The following is a 20,357-nucleotide window of genomic DNA, read 5'->3' as shown; positions in this document are numbered from 1 at the left end:
CCTTTGAGGAAAAATGGAGACAGATCGGATGGCGGCGCTCGGGTTTTCCGTCTTAATGAGAGAGTGGAGAAGAGGGATGGCGTTTGATCCCTGGCATGGAAGCCTCTATTTAAGCCTGTCAACGGTCATCACTCTCTCTCTCGCTCTCTCTCTCTCTGTTATGGATGGAGAAACAGACCTGCACCACTGGATTTGATCAACTCAGTCAGGCACACTTAACCCTTTTCATGACCAGGATCCAGCATCCAAGAGCCAGGCTCCAATGGCACCTTTGCTATCACAGAGACAGACCGCTCACCCCTCCTTTCATGACAACCACTAAAGTATCATTGCTGATTGATCACCTAGCTGGAAAGGAAAAGAAAAGGCAGAAGCAGATCTGTGAAAATATTATTTTATTTGTAGAGCTTCGCAATGAGCAAGGCTCTCAGTCATCATGCTCCAATTTCATATCATATGTTTGTCCAAACCACACAAGAGCCTTATGGTTCTTCAAGGAAGTCTCGCTATAGTTGCAGCCTGACACCAAGCCAAAGACGATAAGCCCCAAGATAAATTTCCATCCTCCTCTGCGTGGACACTGAAACTTTTGGACTTGAACTTTAGGCTGCGGATGTTGATAGACTCCTCAGAGTGGAGGAAATGTCCCTTTGACGAAGGGCTGGAGGGCAGGGCCTCTTGACCATTGTGGACCTGGCCTGGAAGACGCTTTTCATCGCGGCACTAATGGCTCAACCTAATCAGGCCTGATTGGGGCTGCTAAATAAATACTCTCTCCATTCATAATATCATGTGTAACCTAAGATAAAATCAATACCTTGACTGAACACTAACAGCTACAGGGAGAACAAATGTCTCGGTGCTGGCTGCAATACATTTTTCAGAAGGAGTCCATCAGTGACATTGGCATGGATTTTTTTACTTCCAAATAAAGGCACATAGTTGACAATCTTTCATTTCTAAAAAAGCGGCTCTGTATGACGTTTTAAATATCACAATTAAAAACAGATTCATGCATGCAACCAGTTCAGAAACAAGCACTGTTCAATGCCCTCTGCAGATAATATTTTGTTCTGTCAAACCAACACCATCAAGCATTATTATTAAAATCAGTCTTTCTTAAAATCAATCTTTCAGAAGATAGGCAAAAGCTCAAGAAACTACAGCAACGCATACAGTAATGAATGACAAATCAAAATGAATCCGCAGATCGCAACAGTCATATTCAGCACAATTAGCATCAATTGTCAATCACAGATGAATCAAGGTGTCTCCCCAGGAGCCAAAGCTTGATAATAAACACTGGAGCCAGTCTAGACTTCTGTGGGTTTAGGAATAAATAAAGCGGACGGCCCTGACATCAGCAGCTACTAAAATGTTTGGCCGTATGGACCGGTGGAGTATGTATGAAAGAGAGCTTTGTGTTATGAGAAATAAATACAGACAGACACAATCGTGTTTGAGTGAAAGTGTTATGTCAGAAACTTCACAGCAGCAAAATTTGAATCTGGTTTGAAACCTGTGAATTACGTTAAATGTGCTTAATTTATGTTCTGCTCCACTTCTCTGTTGCTGTGTCTGTCTGTGTAATTGCAAAACCATATAGCCTAGGCGTTGTGCTGAATCTCATCCATCACATCTGGAGCTGTAAAGCAGTAGAATGAAGCCACCCTGACCTGTTTACTATGAATTTCAGGTTTCTGAAAATGTCACAAAGAAGACTCGAAATGACACAGTGAGGAGTCACTTTTATGTTTAAAATTGGTGGTGGTGGTGGGAGGGAGTTGTGTTGTGTTGCTATTTTATTTTATTTGATCTGGTTGGTGAGTTACTTGGCCAGTCTCCTCGCCACGTCTTTGTAGGCGATCTCAATTTCAGAGTCAGCAGCACAGGTGTTGGTGAATTCATCACGTGTGTAGGCATTCTTCAGATACCGCCACACGCCTGTCATGTCTGAGGGGATGTCGTAGTTGCGGTACTTCTTAGCAACAACCTAGGAGGGAAGGCAAAGCTGTAACTTTAACGTGAACTGATGGCAAACTTGATTTATCTTGTCAGACATTGAAAGTCCACCCTTGGGCAGTTATAACTGTACCACCAGTTTTTTATTGTCAGACTTTACCATCAGTTTGAATTTTGAGATGACTTGTTGCTTTTTCAATTAAGAGAAGATACCACAGTCAAAATAGGCCTTTTTTGTGTATTTAACCTTTCAATATGCAAATTAGGTATTTTCTTATTAAATATGCATTCATTTGCATATCACACAAATCCATTTTCCAGCACATTGACAAGAGTCAGATGATTTGGGGGGGGGGGTTTATTGTGTTAATATACTAAATGGACAGATATTTACAGAAGAGTTTATCAAAATGTTGTTTTTTCATGGATTTATGGAAAATATTGTGAGGGACCCTTTTCCCCCAACAATTTTACAGATAAAATGCCACATAAAATGAGAACAATAAAAGATATTTAAATAAACCTCTGTAAATGTCTATAAGCTTACGCAATAATGACACATGTCATACGAACACATGTTTTAGATTTATGGTTTATGAACTAGCTGACATTGTACTCTAGAAAACAAGCTTTTAAATGATTTAATGTAGAGAGTTTTAAAAAGGGGCGGTAAAACCTTTACTTGTGCTAACATTGATGAAATGTACGCAATCTGAAGTTGATGGACTTGGTGTAAAATAGACAAAAAATAATGTTTATTATTATTATTTAAGATTGTTTTGTACACTTTATGAAAGTATGTAATAATAGTTGCAAAATAAACAGAAATCTGAAAATTGACAGATTGAAGCAAAATCCTCATTGGTGTGGTGTCTCGCCTTAATAAACGTAAAGGTAAATTACTATCACAAGCCCCAAGTGAGGAAATGTGAGGGAAAAAACAAGACTAAGAGTCTAAAACCATGTGTTCACGATATTAGTTTAGTGCCTTTGCTTACCAACATGTGCTAATTTGCACAAAGTACGGCTGAGGTTGAGGGGAATGTCTTTAGTTTAGCATTTATCTGGTTATACCCCTGCAGGTGGCGCTTGAGGAAGTGTGAGGGATCAACCAAAGTCATTCTGATGTCATGTTTCAGTTTGAACCAAACATCGATAATTTGTACTTTGACATCCAAGAAAATATAAATCAAAAACAATTTTTTCTCAGTATTTTTATATAAACCAACTTACATTAATGAATATTTTCCCCAGGTACACTCCCTCTTTACCTTGACTATGTGCAGTTTAGGCAGCAGGTTGCAGTCTGCAAGAGTGAGCTCGTTTCCATCAAGGAAGCATCGGTTGGAGCCCTTCTCCTCTTCCATGCTGTCTGCATCGATCTCATCTGGCAAGGGGCTGTTCAGGTAGTCATCCAGCTTCTTCAGGGCCTTGGTCAAACCTTTCTCTAGACCTACACCCAAGTCACACACAAAAACACACAGAATACTATTAAAAGGAAAAAGTGGTGACATGACCTATGAAGTGATAACCTCACTAGGTGGCAGCACAGCAGAATATATGAGTATAAGCAATCCTTAAATACTAGACTCTGCTACTACCTAGTGGAGGAAAATAATATTTAGCTGTGATTTTTTTCATCTTGTTCTTTTGTGTGAGTATGTGTGTGCCTGTGAGTGTAAATGGTCCAAAATGAGCAGCCCACCGGCATTGGCCTCTAGTTTAGTGTTCTTGATGTAGGCTGAGAACTTGGCGAAGATGTCATTTCCAGCTGTGTTCGACTCTCTCTGCTTGGCGCCCAGTTTGGGATACCTGAGCAGACGGGTGAGGGGGGCAGAGGCAGAAGACGCAGTCAGAGACGCCATCAGACCAAAACATCTGGATAGCATTAACACCTGGACTGGAGCTCAGCTCAGACTGAAAACATGTTACACTCACACCGAGTTGGCTACCCGCCCCATAAGCTCTCTCACACTAAGGTCCATTTATAATACAAAAAACTTTGCAGGCAATAAAAAAAAGATTTACTTAATCTGCCCTTTTTCTCCGCAACTGCTCACACACTGGCTCTCATTTATTTTCATTTTATTTTGCGGAAAGATAATAACAAAAAAACAATAAACCTGTCTCTCTAAAGTTACAAAAAAGCTGTGGCTGTTGTCAGTGAAGCACATAAGGTTTTTGTTTTCAAATTTTAAATGTACAAAAGTGGCCTGAGACACAGACTGTATATACTCATTCACAAAAGATTTACAACAGCCATAAACAACAACCAGTTATATCAGTTAACATCAGTCTTCAAATGCAGCACATATTCACTTTTATTGGACTGAAATGTTTCCTGTCCTTTCAACAACGTTGCGTAAGTTAAATAAATCTAACCGAAAGCAGCATGCGCGTAGTCAGTGATATAATCTGACACTGTAAACTACGTGTTGTAAAACCTTCCAGTTGAATTACTTCGGAGGACAAAGAGTTTCCTCCAGAAACTCCTCGATCTTGTTGATATCGGTCTTGACTTCTCCATTGAAGGTCAGGAAAGGAGGGTGTGTCCCCGGAGCCAGGTTGTGCAGATCTGCTGGCTTTCTATAGAGGACACAGAGAAAGCAATATGTCATGAGGAACCCGGGCAAGTGCCTGAGGGGTTTTTTTTGTGATGGAAGCTTGCATTCCCGTATCCCAACCTTTTGAGGTCGACTGTGGTGACGTTGAACACAACACCTTTAAGCCAGAGGATCATGAAGAGACGCTGAGAGAAGGGACAGTTGCCGATGCTTTCTCCGTCGTTGCCTGCCTGCATACAAACAAGATGATGGAAAACAAGTCAGAGCGATTAAATAATAAATAAATAATAAATGTTATGGTACACAGGCAAACATACACATACAGGTGTGGTTGTGAAAAAAAAACCATCGAGTTAAGTTGATGCAGAGATGCAAGACTGCAGGCAGACGTCAATGTTTTCTCACACGTAAATAATCTGGCAGATGTTAAGGCTTTTGTTTTAAAAGCTATTTATCTTTGCATTCTGATCTTGCGAGAGTGTATTCATCTCTGTAGAACACCCCCCTTACTTGTTACACAAGCTTTCTGCTGTTGAGAAAATCCTCAGCCACAACTTGGTGTCTCTGAGAACCTGGCAACCTTGCTACTAACACTTAAATGCATGTTGGATTTAGCTGGCTGTTATCTTTGACTTTCATTTGACTAGTAAGATAGATTGTTCAGAGAAGCGTCATGGGCTGTAAATGTAAATATTTGGCAAAGTCACATAAATACGTCACCCTTAAATCCCTGATATAAATTCATGATAAGGACATAGTCAAACCAAAAGTGCACTCTGGGTATTTGCCAGCATACTCTTGCCATCATGTACCCAATATGAAAAAGACAAAACAAATAGTTAATTTTTTGCATTTATCCAAAGTTCACCATTGGCTCCAGAATTTTTTTTATCCTACACAGGACCACATTATTGGTCAATTGAGGATAAAACATGAAAATAACCAAATAGGAGCTGCACGTCTTTCTCCCTACAGCGACACTGCTCATACAATCACTTCATCTGCATCATATACTTGTGTACATGCGGTGAGATCATGTGTCGGCATGTATGGCCACACAGCAGAGCAGCAACAGTGACATCTGATCCACTGGGCCAGCTGAATTATACATAGTGATTCGATCGCCAGGTTCACTGGCCAACAGGGCACAGAGTGCAGGGTCAGAGCTGTAAGCCTGCAGTCACACAGGGGTCCACAACACACAGCAAAATAAGTGCAATGACCACAAGGTCAGCAGAACGAGCAGAGATTTGACAGCGGAGATAGTTATCTTCATTTATCACATGAAGGATTTTGAAATTAAACTATCTAACAAACCAGCAGATTCATTGAAGTATGTGCACTTGAGTTGGCTAATATCACAAATATAAATAAATGATTTACTTGGATGCGGCACCAGCAGTCAATTCACAAATAAAATATACTACATGGAGGTACGTATTGCCATTCAGTGCACGTGCCCAGCAGCACACTGCTCCTAGCAAAGACCAGAAAACCAAGCTGTCTGTCTAAAAGTAGCTGAGCCAACTGTATGTATGCCAGCCATTGATGCTCAGTGCTGTCATGCTGCCTGAGCGCATGTGATGCTTCTGTCTGCACATTGTTATGGCTAGGCTCAGCGGCACAGCTGTAACACAATACACAGCCGCTGATAATAGCCAATCAACCTCTAGAACATGGAAGACAAAAGCTGTCGCACACAAGTGGGCCTGTGGCCACAAGGAACGTGAGCGCATGGAGCCGCTGAGTGATCCGATGATGAGTGGGCTCCACTGGAGGCAATGTTACTTCATATGATCCGTCACATACATGTATACTGGTCTAGAACTGGGCTTCAGTGTCCGTGGTTTGTCTTTCCACAAATTGTAATGAGAATATATGACAATCTACTGTATCATTACCAAAGCAGAGTAACCAGAACATTTCCTCATGTTTTATGTTTGTTGTTGTTGTTTTTAAGTTTGTGTGTCATTAATTAATACTGAAAGACTTGGCCGTTAACACTTTCAAGTCGCCTGTACAAATGCACTTTGTTCCAATAGAAAGGTCAGATATCCAGGCTCAGATTAATAATGTGAATAACTTTTTTGTTGTTGTTTTAATACCAGTGTGCAGTTTTCTTTTTCAAAGCACGTTATAAAACTAAATTAATTGTACAAACCGCACAATATGTAGCATGTTTTCAGAAACACCCAAGCTTCATCGCAGCATGCCACTGCAGCCAATCAGAGTATTATAATTCATGAACTTCTGATTTGTCACAAAAAAACTGACAGACTAAAGGTTTTCAGTAAAAGTATAATTAATATTATACTTCCATAATGTTGGGGGACTCAAAAGAGAAAGAGACTAAAATAAGTATCCTCAAACTGGTTGCAGCAGAGATATCCTGACTTTTATTCTCAACTATTGGTCAAGCCCTAAAAACGCTGGATCCCAATTACATTTTCATTCACTGGAGCCTCAGTGCCCGGGTTTATGTCTCAATCCTGAGATTCATCACTGGGATACTGGTATAGCCCGTGGTCTTGCTGCTACATGCTTTTCTACAATGCACAGATCCTCTCTCTTGAGTGGAGTTTAAACAAAAAGAGCTAAGATTCAACCGGGCAGTCCACAATAACCCAAAAATATCATGGTGCAATATAATGAAATATGTATTAGATTGAGGTGCAGCCATGTAGGATAGTTCTCTGTCCATCTAGGTCACATCTCAACCGACAGCATGAGGAAAAACTACTATCAAGGCTGCAGCTTCTATGGAAACCACCACTACAAGGTTTGTGCATCAGACTGGCTCTGCACTTAACACACCTCTTAGAGCCAAAAGGGAATTTGGTTTCATTAAGAACAACATTTATTGAACAAGTAACAAAATGTAAGATGACACACAAATGATCTCGCCACTGTATTTTTGCTTTCTAGAAATAAGAGTTCAAAGTACTGAAACGACGGAGGAACGGCGAGGCTTACAGGCTGATGCAGGCCGACCGCGTGACAGTGAACTTTCAGTTACCTAGCTGACTGGTTTCCTTGGAGGTGAATTGGCTAAAAGCAGCCTTCACACCAGCCAATTAACAGCTTTTCCACCTGCTTCCACCTAACCTGCCTCAGGTAGATTCATCTGCCTCCAACATTTCCCACAGGGCCTCAAGTGCATGGAGAACAAAACAACACTGCTGCATCTACTGAAGGTAGCACTTCCAGGCTGGTACTTTCATCATTGTTGCTCCATGTTAGGTAATAATCTGGAGCATCTAATCAATTACATAATGTCCTTTGAAAAAGTCTGGCTGCCTCTCAATGTGTCAGATGGAGTAATTGTATCGCAGCAGTGCCCTGGTGCGAGCTTCCCACAACCAACAGGCAGCTTCAGTATCACTGTCACTACAATCCTGGGTCAACATAGAGAAGAGTGTGCCGGTGCTGCTGTAACTCTACCTCTGCTATTGCGTTACATGAGCTTTCCAGGACACACAGTGGCGCTACACTGGAAGTCCAGCTGACATACTGTCTCTATCTTTCATTAAAACGTAACTTTAGAAAATACTGTAACCATAGCTCTGTCTCTGTCTTACCTTGACAAAAAGTTCGATATCAGGGTCTCTGTCTTGACCGTTAGTGGACATGATGCCTGGTTCTGGCTGTCACCTTGATTCTTTAGTTGTTTTTTTAACTACAGTCCTTTGCTTATCCTTGGAGGTCTACATCCTTCAGAAAAAGATGAAAAAACCCAGATATCTTCTCTGAGATTATCCTCTATCCGCTGGCAGTAATCCCTCACACTTTAAGAAGCTGTTTTGGTTTCTCGTCCCCGATTCAAGATCTCCACTGCCCTTTTGGTCCTGTAGAGGCTGTCTTCTCCCTTGTTTTATGTCTTGCAGGTGAGGCTGAGAATGATTCCAGGTGGCATGTAGAGAGAGCCCTGCGCTCTGATTTGGACACAGATGGAGAGCAGAGCTAGCTCTGACTGACACAAAGTGGAAAACAGGTGTCAGTCTATACCAGGGGGTGGAGCCTCATCACTCGCTTCCCACTACTGCAACCAAACTCCCCTCTTAACATACATCACTACCATCACCCCCTCTCTTATCTATGTCTTGTCTGTCCTAAACTGGTCACCTCACTTTCTGACTTTTCTAGGGTCTCTTTGCTTTTTGGGGTCGGATCAGGTTGATGAAACTTTTCCAGACACATCACGAACAATCAAAAATAACATTTCTCAAATATCAAATATATTTGGGATTACTCAAGTATATTTAAATATATATATTAAACTGCCTGCCAATACAGTGGTCTTCCAATAATAGTATACTGGCAGTCATTGTTCTTTTATTTGACCTATCCTTGAAGAGCACCTGATCTTTTACTTCAGTATTAACATAACCATTGTTTTAGACCCAGTGCAGCACTCTCTATTTTTTTCTTCATTATTTTCTAATATATTTGTGTCACTTTCCATCAGAGCAGCAGCAGTGAGCGTTCATATTTAATGAATTGCATGCCCACATTTTTGACTCAGGCAGGACACGACAGGTTATATTTGATCACCAGTAGGCGACCTAAAGAAGATTCCTCTGTGAATTATTCAAGCTTGGCTTTGGTTTTAAGGCAGGAACTGGCATAAATTTAGAGAAAAAGGGCCTATGTAGGGCAACTAAAATAAAAGCAGGTCTGACTGCAAAGAAATCTGTATAAGCACACACTGAAAGAATTGAGTCACACTGACTATTTGCTTCATTCGAACAGGCAGAGTTCTGAGAGCTATAATTAAGAATACAATCTCTCATCATCAATCAATTTGAAAGTAAGATGAAAGCAGAAAGACAGAGAATTTTTTAACAGTTTCTATTTATAGAGCAGCCCCCTCTCCTGGCTAACATACCACCATGCAGCACAAACCATTACTGGGCCACCATGGAAGAAGGCGTTCATTATCAGTGTTTCAGGGAAAATGGTGAGTAGTTTTTAAATGTGTTATTTTAGGTTTTGGTGAGTTTAATTGTGTAGGCCTTAATCAAAATCACAGTCTCAATAGGTTTCACAGCACCAACATGCACAAAATAGTGCATGATAAAGAACTGAGGTCTTTTCAGGTTTAGATCTCATTCGGTAGTCAAAAACAACGAGATTGATACCAGTGTCATGGCTGTCCGGACACTATACTGCTACAGCCAGCCGCCGGTTAGCTTAGCTTAGCATAAAAACTGGAGGGGGGAGTGGGGGGAATAGCTAGCCTTGCTCTGTCCAAAGGTAAAGAAATAGTCTGGCTGTCCGATGGCCTGGCGGTGGCTTTACGTTTTTCAGAGAGAGACATGAGACGGAAGTAAAACACAAGCACAAACGTGGCATTTATAGTCTTCCATACAGACAAGAGGAGACAGCAACACCAACAAGCAACAAAACTTACACTGAAAGTAACTCGCTGCCTTTTATACACTCCCTCCTGCAGGTATTTAAGTGGGTAAAACTACTCAGGTGGGACCACCATCATTTAGAATAATAAATATTTACCCAAAAACCCAACACCACAGAAAAATAGAGCCCAAAGTGAAAAATGAAAAATGAATATTTACATAAATACAAATTTCTATTAGTAAATCAATAAAGCATACTCAAAATAATCACATAAATCAGCATTGTTGATGGCTTTACTCCCCCCCTCTCAGCTTCATGGTTTGCTCCTGCAGCTCTTAAGCAGGTACTTGGGCCTACAACACTCCTTTGCCTCTGCCCCCTGCTGAAGAGACAACCAGGAAGAGGTGAGTACTTACATTGTTTGTTTTATCTTGTTTAAACTAATTAACTGAAATGGAGTAAAAGCACTCAATACTATGTTGTGAACCTTGACTATCACTGATTGAGGTTTCTTTCCACACAAGCAGGATGGCCAGACCCCCCCCCCCCCCCCCCCCCCGTGGAACTACTCGCAACAAAGACGGCTATCAAATGTTTCACAAATTAAATAATCAAAATAACAATGTATGGCTCCTGCTTTATCAATAATCCCCACCTTAATACTCAGTTGACTATTTCAGGTAATGGAACCTCTGGTCTCCATTACACTGGCACATAGCCCCCGGTAGAATTTAAAGTTTTTTGCCCCATATTTCCAAAACTTAGATTATTCGAGAAAGCAAGATGTAGCAAAAATGACTGATTAAATCATCAAATTTGGTTAAAGGTGCACCTGTGCTTATTTTATCTACAAAGTTTTGATTCTTCTAACCATGATCTATTATGGTGTTATGTATTTACAAATGTGTCTGCATGTATGTGGGCATAAAATGTATGTATTGTGGGTAATTTGGACAGTGTCTGTATTTTTCCTCTTGAATTATATTGTGTAAACATTAAAGGAATGCTTCAACATCTTTGCTATTCTTGCCAAGAGTTTAATGAGAAGATCAATACTACTCATCAGTACAGCAAATATAAATCAGCTTAGCTTGTACATCTCCCCACAAATATTTGTTTTTACACTTTTTTTTTTGTGCGGATTACATAGACAATATACACTCACCTAAAGGATTATTAGGAACACCATACTAATACTGTGTTTGACCCCCTTTCGCCTTCAGAACTGCCTTAATTCTACGTGGCATTGATTCAACAAGGTGCTGAAAGCATTCTTTAGAAATGTTGGCCCATATTGATGGATAGCATCTTGCAGTTGATGGAGATTTGTGGGATGCACATCCAGGGCACGAAGCTCCCGTTCCACCACATCCCAAAGATGCTCTATTGGGTTGAGATCTGGTGACTGTGGGGGCCATTTTAGTACAGTGAACTCATTGTCATGTTCAAGAGACCAATTTGAAATGATTCGAGCTTTGTGACATGGTGCGTTATCCTGCTGGAAGTAGCCATCAGAGGATGGGTACATGGTGGCCATAAAGGGATGGACATGGTCAGAAACAATGCTCAGGTAGGCCGTGGAATTTAAACGATGCCCAGTTGGCACTAAGGGGCCTAAAGTGTGCCAAGAAAACATCCCCCACACCATTACACCACCACCACCAGCCTGCACAGTGGTAACAAGGCATGATGGATCCATGTTCTCATTCTGTTTACGCCAAATCCTTACTCTACCATCTCGATGTCTTTACAGAAATCGAGACTCATCAGACCAGGCAACATTTTTCCAGTCTTCAACTGTCCAATTTTGGTGAGCTCTTGCAAATTGTAGCCTCTTTTTCTTATTTGTAGTGGAGATGAGTGGTACCAGGTGGGGTCTTCTGCTGTTGTAGCCCATCCGCCTCAACCGCCGCATAATGGATTTTTTTCCCTTTTCACACCATTCTTTGTAAACCCTAGAAATGGTTGTGCGTGAAAATCCCAGTAACTGAGCAGATTGTGAAATACTCAGACCGGCCCGTCTGGCACCAACAACCATTCCACGCTCAAAATTGCTTAAATCACCTTTCTTTCCCATTCCGACATTCAGTTTGGAGTTCAGGAGATTGTCTTGACCAGGACCACACCCCTAAATGCATTGAAGCAACTGCCATGTGATTGGTTGATTAGATAATTGCATTAATGAGAAATTGAACAGGTGTTCCTAATAATCCTTTAGGTGAGTGTATGTTAATTAACTAGCTTTGAGGTGCTGCTTGGTAGATTGTTACATTTGTACAGTGCAAGGAGCCTAGCTGTAACCACTGTTTCCTGTCTTTATGCTAAGCTACGCTAACTGGCTGTAGTTGTATATTCACAGGACAGATATGACTCTCAGCAAAACAGCAAATAAGTATATTTCCCAAAATGTCTAACTATTCCTTTAAATATTTCTACATCCTTGATAATCACTGGAATTATTAAGGGTTTAGAAGGAACTGACTTGGTGTCCTGAGACAAAAGAAAGCTAAAATCACTGACTTGTTGGGCTAATCATTCACACAAACATCAAACAGTAACAGACATTTTCTATCCTTCTGGAGCCGAGGTGGCGGGGAGTTTTGACCTCTCCACTTGTGTCGACACACACTTTCCAAATGTGACAACCCAACAGTCATAAGCATTGTCTTAATTTTGAGTCATGAGATCTGTCAGTGACAAACGATATGAATATGATTACATGGCCATCTAAACTTTGTGACAATTTAAGCATTTTGCACAGTTGGTGTTATCTTAAAGAGATTATATTAGATATATGTGAAATTGCTCTTTAGTGATAGTTTATTGTACTTTATGACACAGCGGGGGTGGAGCCACGTAGGCTTTCAGCATGGACAGATGATCTCCGAACTCTCCTCTCTACTTTTATGATGTAACTCAGTTTGGTTTATGGTGATTGTTAAAGATTAAACTGTTGGGCGATCCACCCATGGGTTGGATAGGATAGAGGGTGTGGCGTAATGCGGAGAAGGGGACAAGTATGTTGTCACTTCCATGGTGAACTATGGTCCATGTTTATCATAACTGTTATATATGAACGTCAAGATAGCGCAACTATATGTGCAAAATGTGTTCTTCTGTGCTTTTAGTAATATGCTGAGGCTTCCAGTGCTCTGGTGTCGAAATCCCAGATCTTATAAACAAATCATTGTTGCATTTGGCAAAGCTAAAGGCTGATACACTGGAGTTAGTCCTAGTCCCTGTCACAACAAAGAAGTCTGGATCATTTCAAGACATCATCATCCAAGTCAGACTGTAGCAATTACTGTTTGTTTGAAACTCATCTGTGTTGATTGCATACACCCATTTCTATCGGACCATGGCAATTGCACATACAATACAACATGACAATTTGAAGATTTAGCACAAACTACTACTGTCATTCCCCATTACAAGGACATAGGTGAGCTCAAACAGAGCTCCTTCAGTCCAGCCTGCTGACTCTGATTCTCCGTTACCCAATCAGCAAAGTGACCCCTGCATGTACTGATAGTACACCTCACAGAACAGCAAAACACACAGTTGGATTTGCTCAGGCATGGAGTTCACCCCTGGTTTCTATGGCTGTACAGTAAACAAGTTAATTATTACATCAGACTGCCACCAAAATAAAGTCACTGACAAATTGTGCGATACAGAGATCACTGCTCTATAAAATTCCTTAGTGAAATCAATATTTCGTCATAGATATTTCTGAAAATATTTTCTGTTTTAATACTAGAACTAATACATGTGCTTCTAATCACTGACTTCAAAAAGTTCAATTCTGTCAACTTAAATAACCTTCACAGTTAGTTAGACTTCAACAGTAAACCATATGTATAGGCTACTTAGTAAGATGATAAGATCGTCAGTTGTTTCACATATTGTTCAGGCCCTTATACTGCTTGATTATTATTTCTTCCTATAACATCATTATGTTTCTGATCTATGTTTTTATTTTTCTGTAACAGTTAGATTTTGTATGTAAGCTTAATATGCCCTACATAAGGAACCCATCCATCCATCAATCAATCGTCAACCACTTATCCTGTGTACAGGGTCACGGGGGGCTGGAGCCAATCCCAGCTGGCATCGGGCGAAAGGCCGGGTACACCCTGGACGGGTCGTCAGTCCATCGCAGGGCCATAAGGAACCCAAAAAGTAAAATATCTTAATAGTGTAACTTTTCATAGCAACAAATCAGATACAGTGAGGAGTCCATCCCTACTGACAGTGAAAAAACATCTATAATGCCTCATGCTGTGAGGCAGGAGCAAACGGATGCTTGATCTGGGTCAAGCCTGCAAAGACTGCTTGGTCTTCTGCTGCCCTGTATAAAGGCCTATTTCTTACCTTGACGAACAGAGAGATGTCAGGCTGGCTTGGATCAGGTGGTGCAGCACTGCTCTCATCCAGAGTGACATTCTCGAGAGTTTTCAGGCTGTAGTCGACAGACTCTCCCGGGTTGTTGTCAATGTTGTGGTGCGTGTACGCCATCAGCATCCCATCCTCCGCGTTATCCTCTTCCAGGGTCCTCGGCTGGATCGGCGGCTCGTCGCACAGATCTCCGTGGGAAGCGGAGGATACTGAGGAGGCCGATGAGCGCCTGGATCCGTCGTGCGCTTTGCCGTTCACCTCCTCCACCTTCACCTCTGCTTTTTCCTCTGTCACTGCATCTGCTTTAACCTCCTCCTCATCACTGGATGACGAGGATGAGCAACTTTGTTTGTCCCCGTCTCTCGTGTCCATGTAGTCTGACAAACCGCGCGCTGCCTCCGCAGAGGCGTGGACCTGCACCTGGCTGTACAGCTGCTCCTTCGCCTCACCTGATTTTTCATAATTAGGCTCTCGATCGGGGCTGTCAGCTCCATCCCTGCGCTCCTCAAGCACAGTTCCCTCATCTATTGTGTCATAGATGTGCTCCATGTTTGCTGTTTGTTTGTTTTTTTGGTCAGACCCCGGGGTTTAACGTGGAGGAGGAGTGCTGAAGTGGTGGCACACAGTCCGCCTGCCTCTGACTGACTGAGCGCCTGGGTAAATTCCAGCGATAACTCATAAAAGACCTTTGACCCTGCAAGTTAACGAGTGATTAATGCAAAAGCTGAGGCCTGTGCCTTCAAGGACACAATTGCAGAGAGTGAACGTCAGCGGAACTCCTTGCGATTGTAGTGAACAGTGCAGGCTACACACTGAAAGGTTTTATTGTATTTTTTAACATCTTCTTCTTTTCGGTCCCACACTGCAAAAAAGAACAATCAAAATGCCAAGGCAACACACTTAAACAAGAAAATGTTGAGTTCGACAATTAGGCTAATTAACTTTGAGTTTGTCTAAACTGTCTCAACTAAACTTTTAAATTAATACAACCAATAGCTGTTTATTTTGAAGCTCTTTATTCAACAATCAAGTGCCAGTTATTCAACACTGTGTTGTTTGTATTTATGCATGTCCTTTCTGCAAAACCAATTGCCTAATGGACAAATAAAGCTGAAGATGAAAATGTAGTAGCCTAATAAATAAACTGTAAAGCCGAAAGGTTCAGAACACTCAAAATATTTGTGGAAACGGATAGGGGATCGGTAGACACGATTTAGCTCGTAGACAGACCGGCTATTTGTAGCCCACTTTTAGTCAAAAAAGTCAAAAATGATTAATAGTGGGGTTTTGCCCTGGCAGCACGTGAGATGGTTGATATCCCATTATTTTTGCAATATCAATAATATCAACAAGATATTAAGTGTCATTAAATTGACATGGTCTATCTGTAGCCACGATTGAGCTCTTATTTGGACAGGCTACTTGTAGTCTGCTTTTAGCCCACCCGGAGAAATAGAGGCAATCAGTGGTCATCTTGTCACAAGATCTCTGACGTAATTGCTGACGTAATCTGCACTCTGCGCATGCGTTGGCGTCTGTAGCCACCTGTCGGAAGCTCCGTCTTGAACCGGACTCTTATCCAGTTTTAATCCACTTTTTTCGTTACATTTTTTATATCCTTTTATTTAACTTAACTTTATTTAAGTTTTACGTGGGTTAAGGATTTTAGTCATCCGACATGGATTTTAAGCTAGATGACCGTAAAAACGCGATCAACGCTACTGACCGCAACAAAGCTCCGGTGACTATGCTAGCCGAGATAACTCTGCCCCATGAGGACTGCACACTCCTTAAGAAAGAGAACAAAAAGATTGTTGACCTAATGGAAGACATCCGACGACTTTCAGAGGAACTCAAAGAGAAAGATTCCCTGCTGACTGGCTTTATGGATGTAGCTTCAGTACAAGCCAAACAGATTGTTTCTCTTAGCGCAACCGCCAACATCCAGGACACCGTGTTTTGGGACCCCTCTAGTCTTCCCAGGCTTTCATCCTGCTCGACTCCGAAGCATCAGTCAACCTGGGCTGAAGTGGTGGTCCGTGGCTGCAAGAGAGGCTCGGATGGGGCTGCCTCTCCTCCGCACATCGGCCTCTCCAACCGCTATGCAGCCTTGTCTAACGACACTCCGGTCCTTCCAGCGGATGCACCTGCGGCTTCGAGTCTCCCTGATACGGATCTCTTTCGGCGAACAGTGCCTGCCGACACTGTTGCATCTCCGCCACCGGCTACATCTCCTGCACTGGGCCGCCGGTCTGCCGCCGGACCTGATCGGCGGCCTGCAGGGCTCATCGTGTGTTTTATGTGGATAATTTTAATATTTTCTGGCAAAGAATGTCTCTTTTTAAGACAGACGGACTTCACCCAAACAAACGGGGCTCAGAAATGTTAGCTGCGCACATACAGCATGTGGTGCGGTCCACACATGACTTACGTGAATGACTCATCATTCATGCAGCACACCTGGACACACCACCGCTCACTGAACAGATCTCTTCCTCACTGCTACAAACAACTGTCTCCACCTGCTGGCATGTAAAGCCGTCTGCTCCCAGCGCTGTTCCAAAGACTTCTATTCCTGTCATCATCACGCATAGACCAGTAAACCGAAATGTGCACATCCCACACAGAAATATTAGTAATCTCTTAAGGATTAGGACAACTGCACCAACTCCAGCACCCAGAACAAACTCATTTAAAATGGCTCTCTTCAATGTGAGATCACTTTCAAGTAAGACTTTTATCTTAAATGATTTTATCTTGTCTGCAAATCTAGATTTTATGTTTTTAACTGAATCCTGGTTGCAAATGAATGACTATAGGCAGCTAGCTGAACTGTGTCCGCCTCAATATGATTGTTTTAGTCAACCGAGGGTCAGTGGTCTTGGTGGTGGGCTAGTGAGCGTGTATAGGAAAAATTTTAAATGTCATCAAGTATGCTGTGATGAATTTAGCTCCTTTGAAGTTCTCACTCTTAAAGTTGGAGGGCTGCAACCTATCATATCTTTTATAATTTATCGCCCCCCAAAACCGCCTGGAGGATTTTTATCAGAACTTCCTGAATTTTTATCTACTCTGGTTTTAAATTATGACAGAATTGTTCTTTGTGGCGATTTTAATATTCATGTTGATGACCCCACCAATGTTAATGCAACTGACTTTTTAAATATGGCCACTTCTTTTAACTTCAAACAACATGTCAAAGGGCAAACACATAACCGTGGTCATACACTGGACTTGGTTTTTACCCTGGGTGTCAGCATTTCCTCTGTGGAATTAGTGGACATGACCATATCTGACCACAGATGTATTGTTTTTAGCTGCTAATGAACAAAGTGTTTCAAAGTTTTGCGCATTCTTTCAGAGCCAAAGCCAACACCTGTCTGATTCCAACACCAACAATCTGGTTGATCACTTCAATCATATCTGCTTGTCGTCACTAAATATTACTGCTCCTCTAAAGGTTAGGCCTACGTCTAAAGCTAGTAAACAACCCTGGATAAATGACAGCATTCGCAGCCTAAAAAGGGAATGCAGGAAAGCAGAGCGCAGATGGAAAAAATCCAATCTCCAAGTCCATTACCTCAGTCTGAAGGATTTATTAATTAACTACAATAAATGGTTAAGGATGCGAGAACACACTATTTTTCTGAACTCATTATTACACATAAACACAATCCCAGGATTCTGTTTAAGACTGTGGATCAGCTGGTAAACCCAACCCCTCCTTGTGCCTCAGCTGGAAGTAATGATGACTGTGAATTGTTTTTATCTTATTTTACCAATAAGGTGGTGTCAATCAGAGCCTCTATTACCCCCGTGGCCTCTTACTCAGAGGTTCCTCACCAGCAACAACAGAGTTTTAACCAGTTTTATCCCATCGACTTGTCTGAGCTTTTAAAAACAGTATCACAAATGAGAGTGTCCTCCAGCCCACTTGATATAATACCTACAAAATTTTTACTAAAAGTAATAGATTCTGTTGGGCCCCATTTGATCTCTGTTTTCAACAGCTCCCTATCTACTGGTTGTGTCCCTGATTATTTTAAAACGGCTTGCGTGAACCCACTTTTAAAGAAACCTGGTTTAGATCCCTCCCTCCCACAAAATTTTAGACCAATTTCAAAACTGCCTTTTATTGCAAAGATTCTAGAAAGAATTGTGTCCAAACAGCTGCTCACTGTGCTGGAAAATAACAAAATATTTGAAAAGTTTCAGTCTGGTTTTAGGAAGTACCACAGCACTGAGACTGCCCTGCTTAAAGTCACCAATGACCTTTTAATGTCTGCTGATGAAGGTATGTGCTCAGTCCTTGTACTCCTGGACCTTAGCGCTGCTTTTGACACCATTGATCACAACATCATGTTAGACAGACTGAGGCACTGGGTGGGGATCTCTGGTACTGCTCTAGAATGGTTTTCATCCTACCTGTCAAATAGGAAGTTTTGCGTGTCTGTAAACAACTATGTCTCTTCGTTCTGTCCAGTTAAATATGGTGTGCCTCAGGGGTCGGTCTTAGGACCCATTTTGTTTTCCTTGTATCTGCTTCCCCTTGGACATATTATCCATAAACATGGCATTTCTTTTCATATTTATGCTGATGACACACAAATATACTTGCCCGTCAGATCCACAGACCCTGGAATGCTGAGTTCACTTAACAACTGCCTTTGTGAAGTTAAAAAATGGATGTCAAATAATTTCCTCCAGCTGAACTCAGACAAAACAGAAATCCTGGTCATCGGGTCCCAGCAGATGGCAAATCAAATACTGCCATCTGCTGGTTCCCTAGTAAATCACATTAAGCCTGTGGCAAAGAACCTTGGTGTTTGGTTTGATAGTAATTTAAATTTCGAGCAGCACACCACAAAGCTTGTTCAATCATGTTTTTATCAACTTAGAAATATAGCTAAAATTCGATCTATGTTAACTTTTAAGGACACCGAGACCATTTTACACGCCTTCATCTCATCACGCCTGGATTATTGCAACAGCCTTTTCACCTGTTTAACCCAAAAATCTATTGATCGACTCCAGACTGTCCAGAACTCAGCTGCCAGGCTTTTAACCAGAACAAAGAAATATGACCACATTACTCCTATTTTAGCTTCATTACACTGGCTCCCAGTATGTTTTAGAATTGACTTTAAAATTCTATTGATCACTTTTAAAGCTCTTCATGGCCTCTCGCCTTGTTATATTTCTGACCTTTTAGTCCCATACGCACCAGCATGTACCTTGAGATCCTCGGGCAGAGGTCTGTTGTCTGTTCCAGAGTCTCGACTGAAAACTAAAGGGGACAGAGCGTTTGCTGTCAGGGCCCCGAGGCTCTGGAACAGCCTGCCCGAGGAAATCAGGTCGGCTGAGTCAGTAAACTCTTTTAAGTCCCTTCTTAAAACATACTTTTATAGGAGAGCTTTTCCCGATCTTATTTGACTTTATCTTATCCCTTTTATTTTATTGTATTTTACTAATTTTATATTAAATTTTCATGCTCTTATCTTTTTTTGTATTATTCTTTACACTTGTTAAAGCACTTTGTAACTTGTTTTTGAAAAGTGCTCTACAAATAAGGATTATTATTATTATTATTATTATTAATATCAACGGCTTGGCTGTAGCCCTGTTTCAGACCAAATAGGTTACATATAGTTTTCACCCATGCAGCTGTTGAGGTGCGTTATATCATTTCATCAAATGCAAGTAAACGTTTGAAACATTTAAATTATCTTTATTTTCGCTGTAACGTTCCCTGCATTAACTTTCATTTTAATTTAAAACAAAATGCAATTACTATTTTCAACCGCTAGATGGCAGCTGTAGCCCTACTGACACATGACTACTGGCAACGCGAGACTTGAAAGTTAGACATCGGGACGGCCTGATCTCGCGATAAAGACATCCGCCATTTTTAAATGAGGGATACGTTAGGATTTCGGCCTTTCAGCGAGCAACGGGCGAGAGTTTACTACAAACACTGGAGGCGAAAAGACATTTACTTTGGTCTTGTAATTATCTGTGTCTTTGTTTGACATGTCTTCATTATTAACTTGTTGGAACCGGTTGCATTGTGCAGTG

General features: G+C 41.5%; 1 protein-coding gene across 1 annotated transcript; it reads right to left on the bottom strand.

The window, feature by feature from the left end:
• Positions 1–378: 378 nt before the first annotated feature.
• Positions 379–14,938, bottom strand: clic5b (chloride intracellular channel 5b). Its single transcript, XM_038726668.1, has 6 exons — positions 14,259–14,938; positions 4,647–4,756; positions 4,423–4,548; positions 3,668–3,774; positions 3,234–3,415; positions 379–1,993 (listed from the first exon to the last, which is right to left on the bottom strand). Exons 1-6 carry the CDS (start codon positions 14,829–14,831, stop codon positions 1,829–1,831), a joined length of 1,263 nt encoding a protein of 420 aa, XP_038582596.1. The 5' UTR covers positions 14,832–14,938; the 3' UTR covers positions 379–1,828.
• Positions 14,939–20,357: the final 5,419 nt, after the last annotated feature.

Source organism: Micropterus salmoides, unplaced genomic scaffold (assembly GCF_014851395.1).
Source record: "Micropterus salmoides isolate LMB-PRFRI ecotype aquatic unplaced genomic scaffold, ASM1485139v1 Ms_hic_scaffold_18, whole genome shotgun sequence".
NCBI classification, from domain to species: Eukaryota; Metazoa; Chordata; class Actinopteri; order Centrarchiformes; family Centrarchidae; genus Micropterus; species Micropterus salmoides.
The sequence above is the reverse complement of the archived record's forward strand: the minus strand, read 5'-3'. Positions and strand labels throughout refer to the sequence as shown.

Bases quoted from the DNA above. Each gene is read 5' to 3' on its own strand.
- clic5b (XM_038726668.1), bottom strand. From the start codon at position 14,831: ATGGAGCACATCTATGACACAATAGATGAGGGAACTGTGCTTGAGGAG. The intron at 4,757-14,258 runs GTAAGAAATAGG...GTTTGTATGCAG, and splicing joins ACATCTCTCTGTTCGTCAAG to GCAGGCAACGACGGAGAAAG. The intron at 1,994-3,233 runs GTAAAGAGGGAG...CTTCCCTCCTAG, and splicing joins CTAAACTGCACATAGTCAAG to GTTGTTGCTAAGAAGTACCG.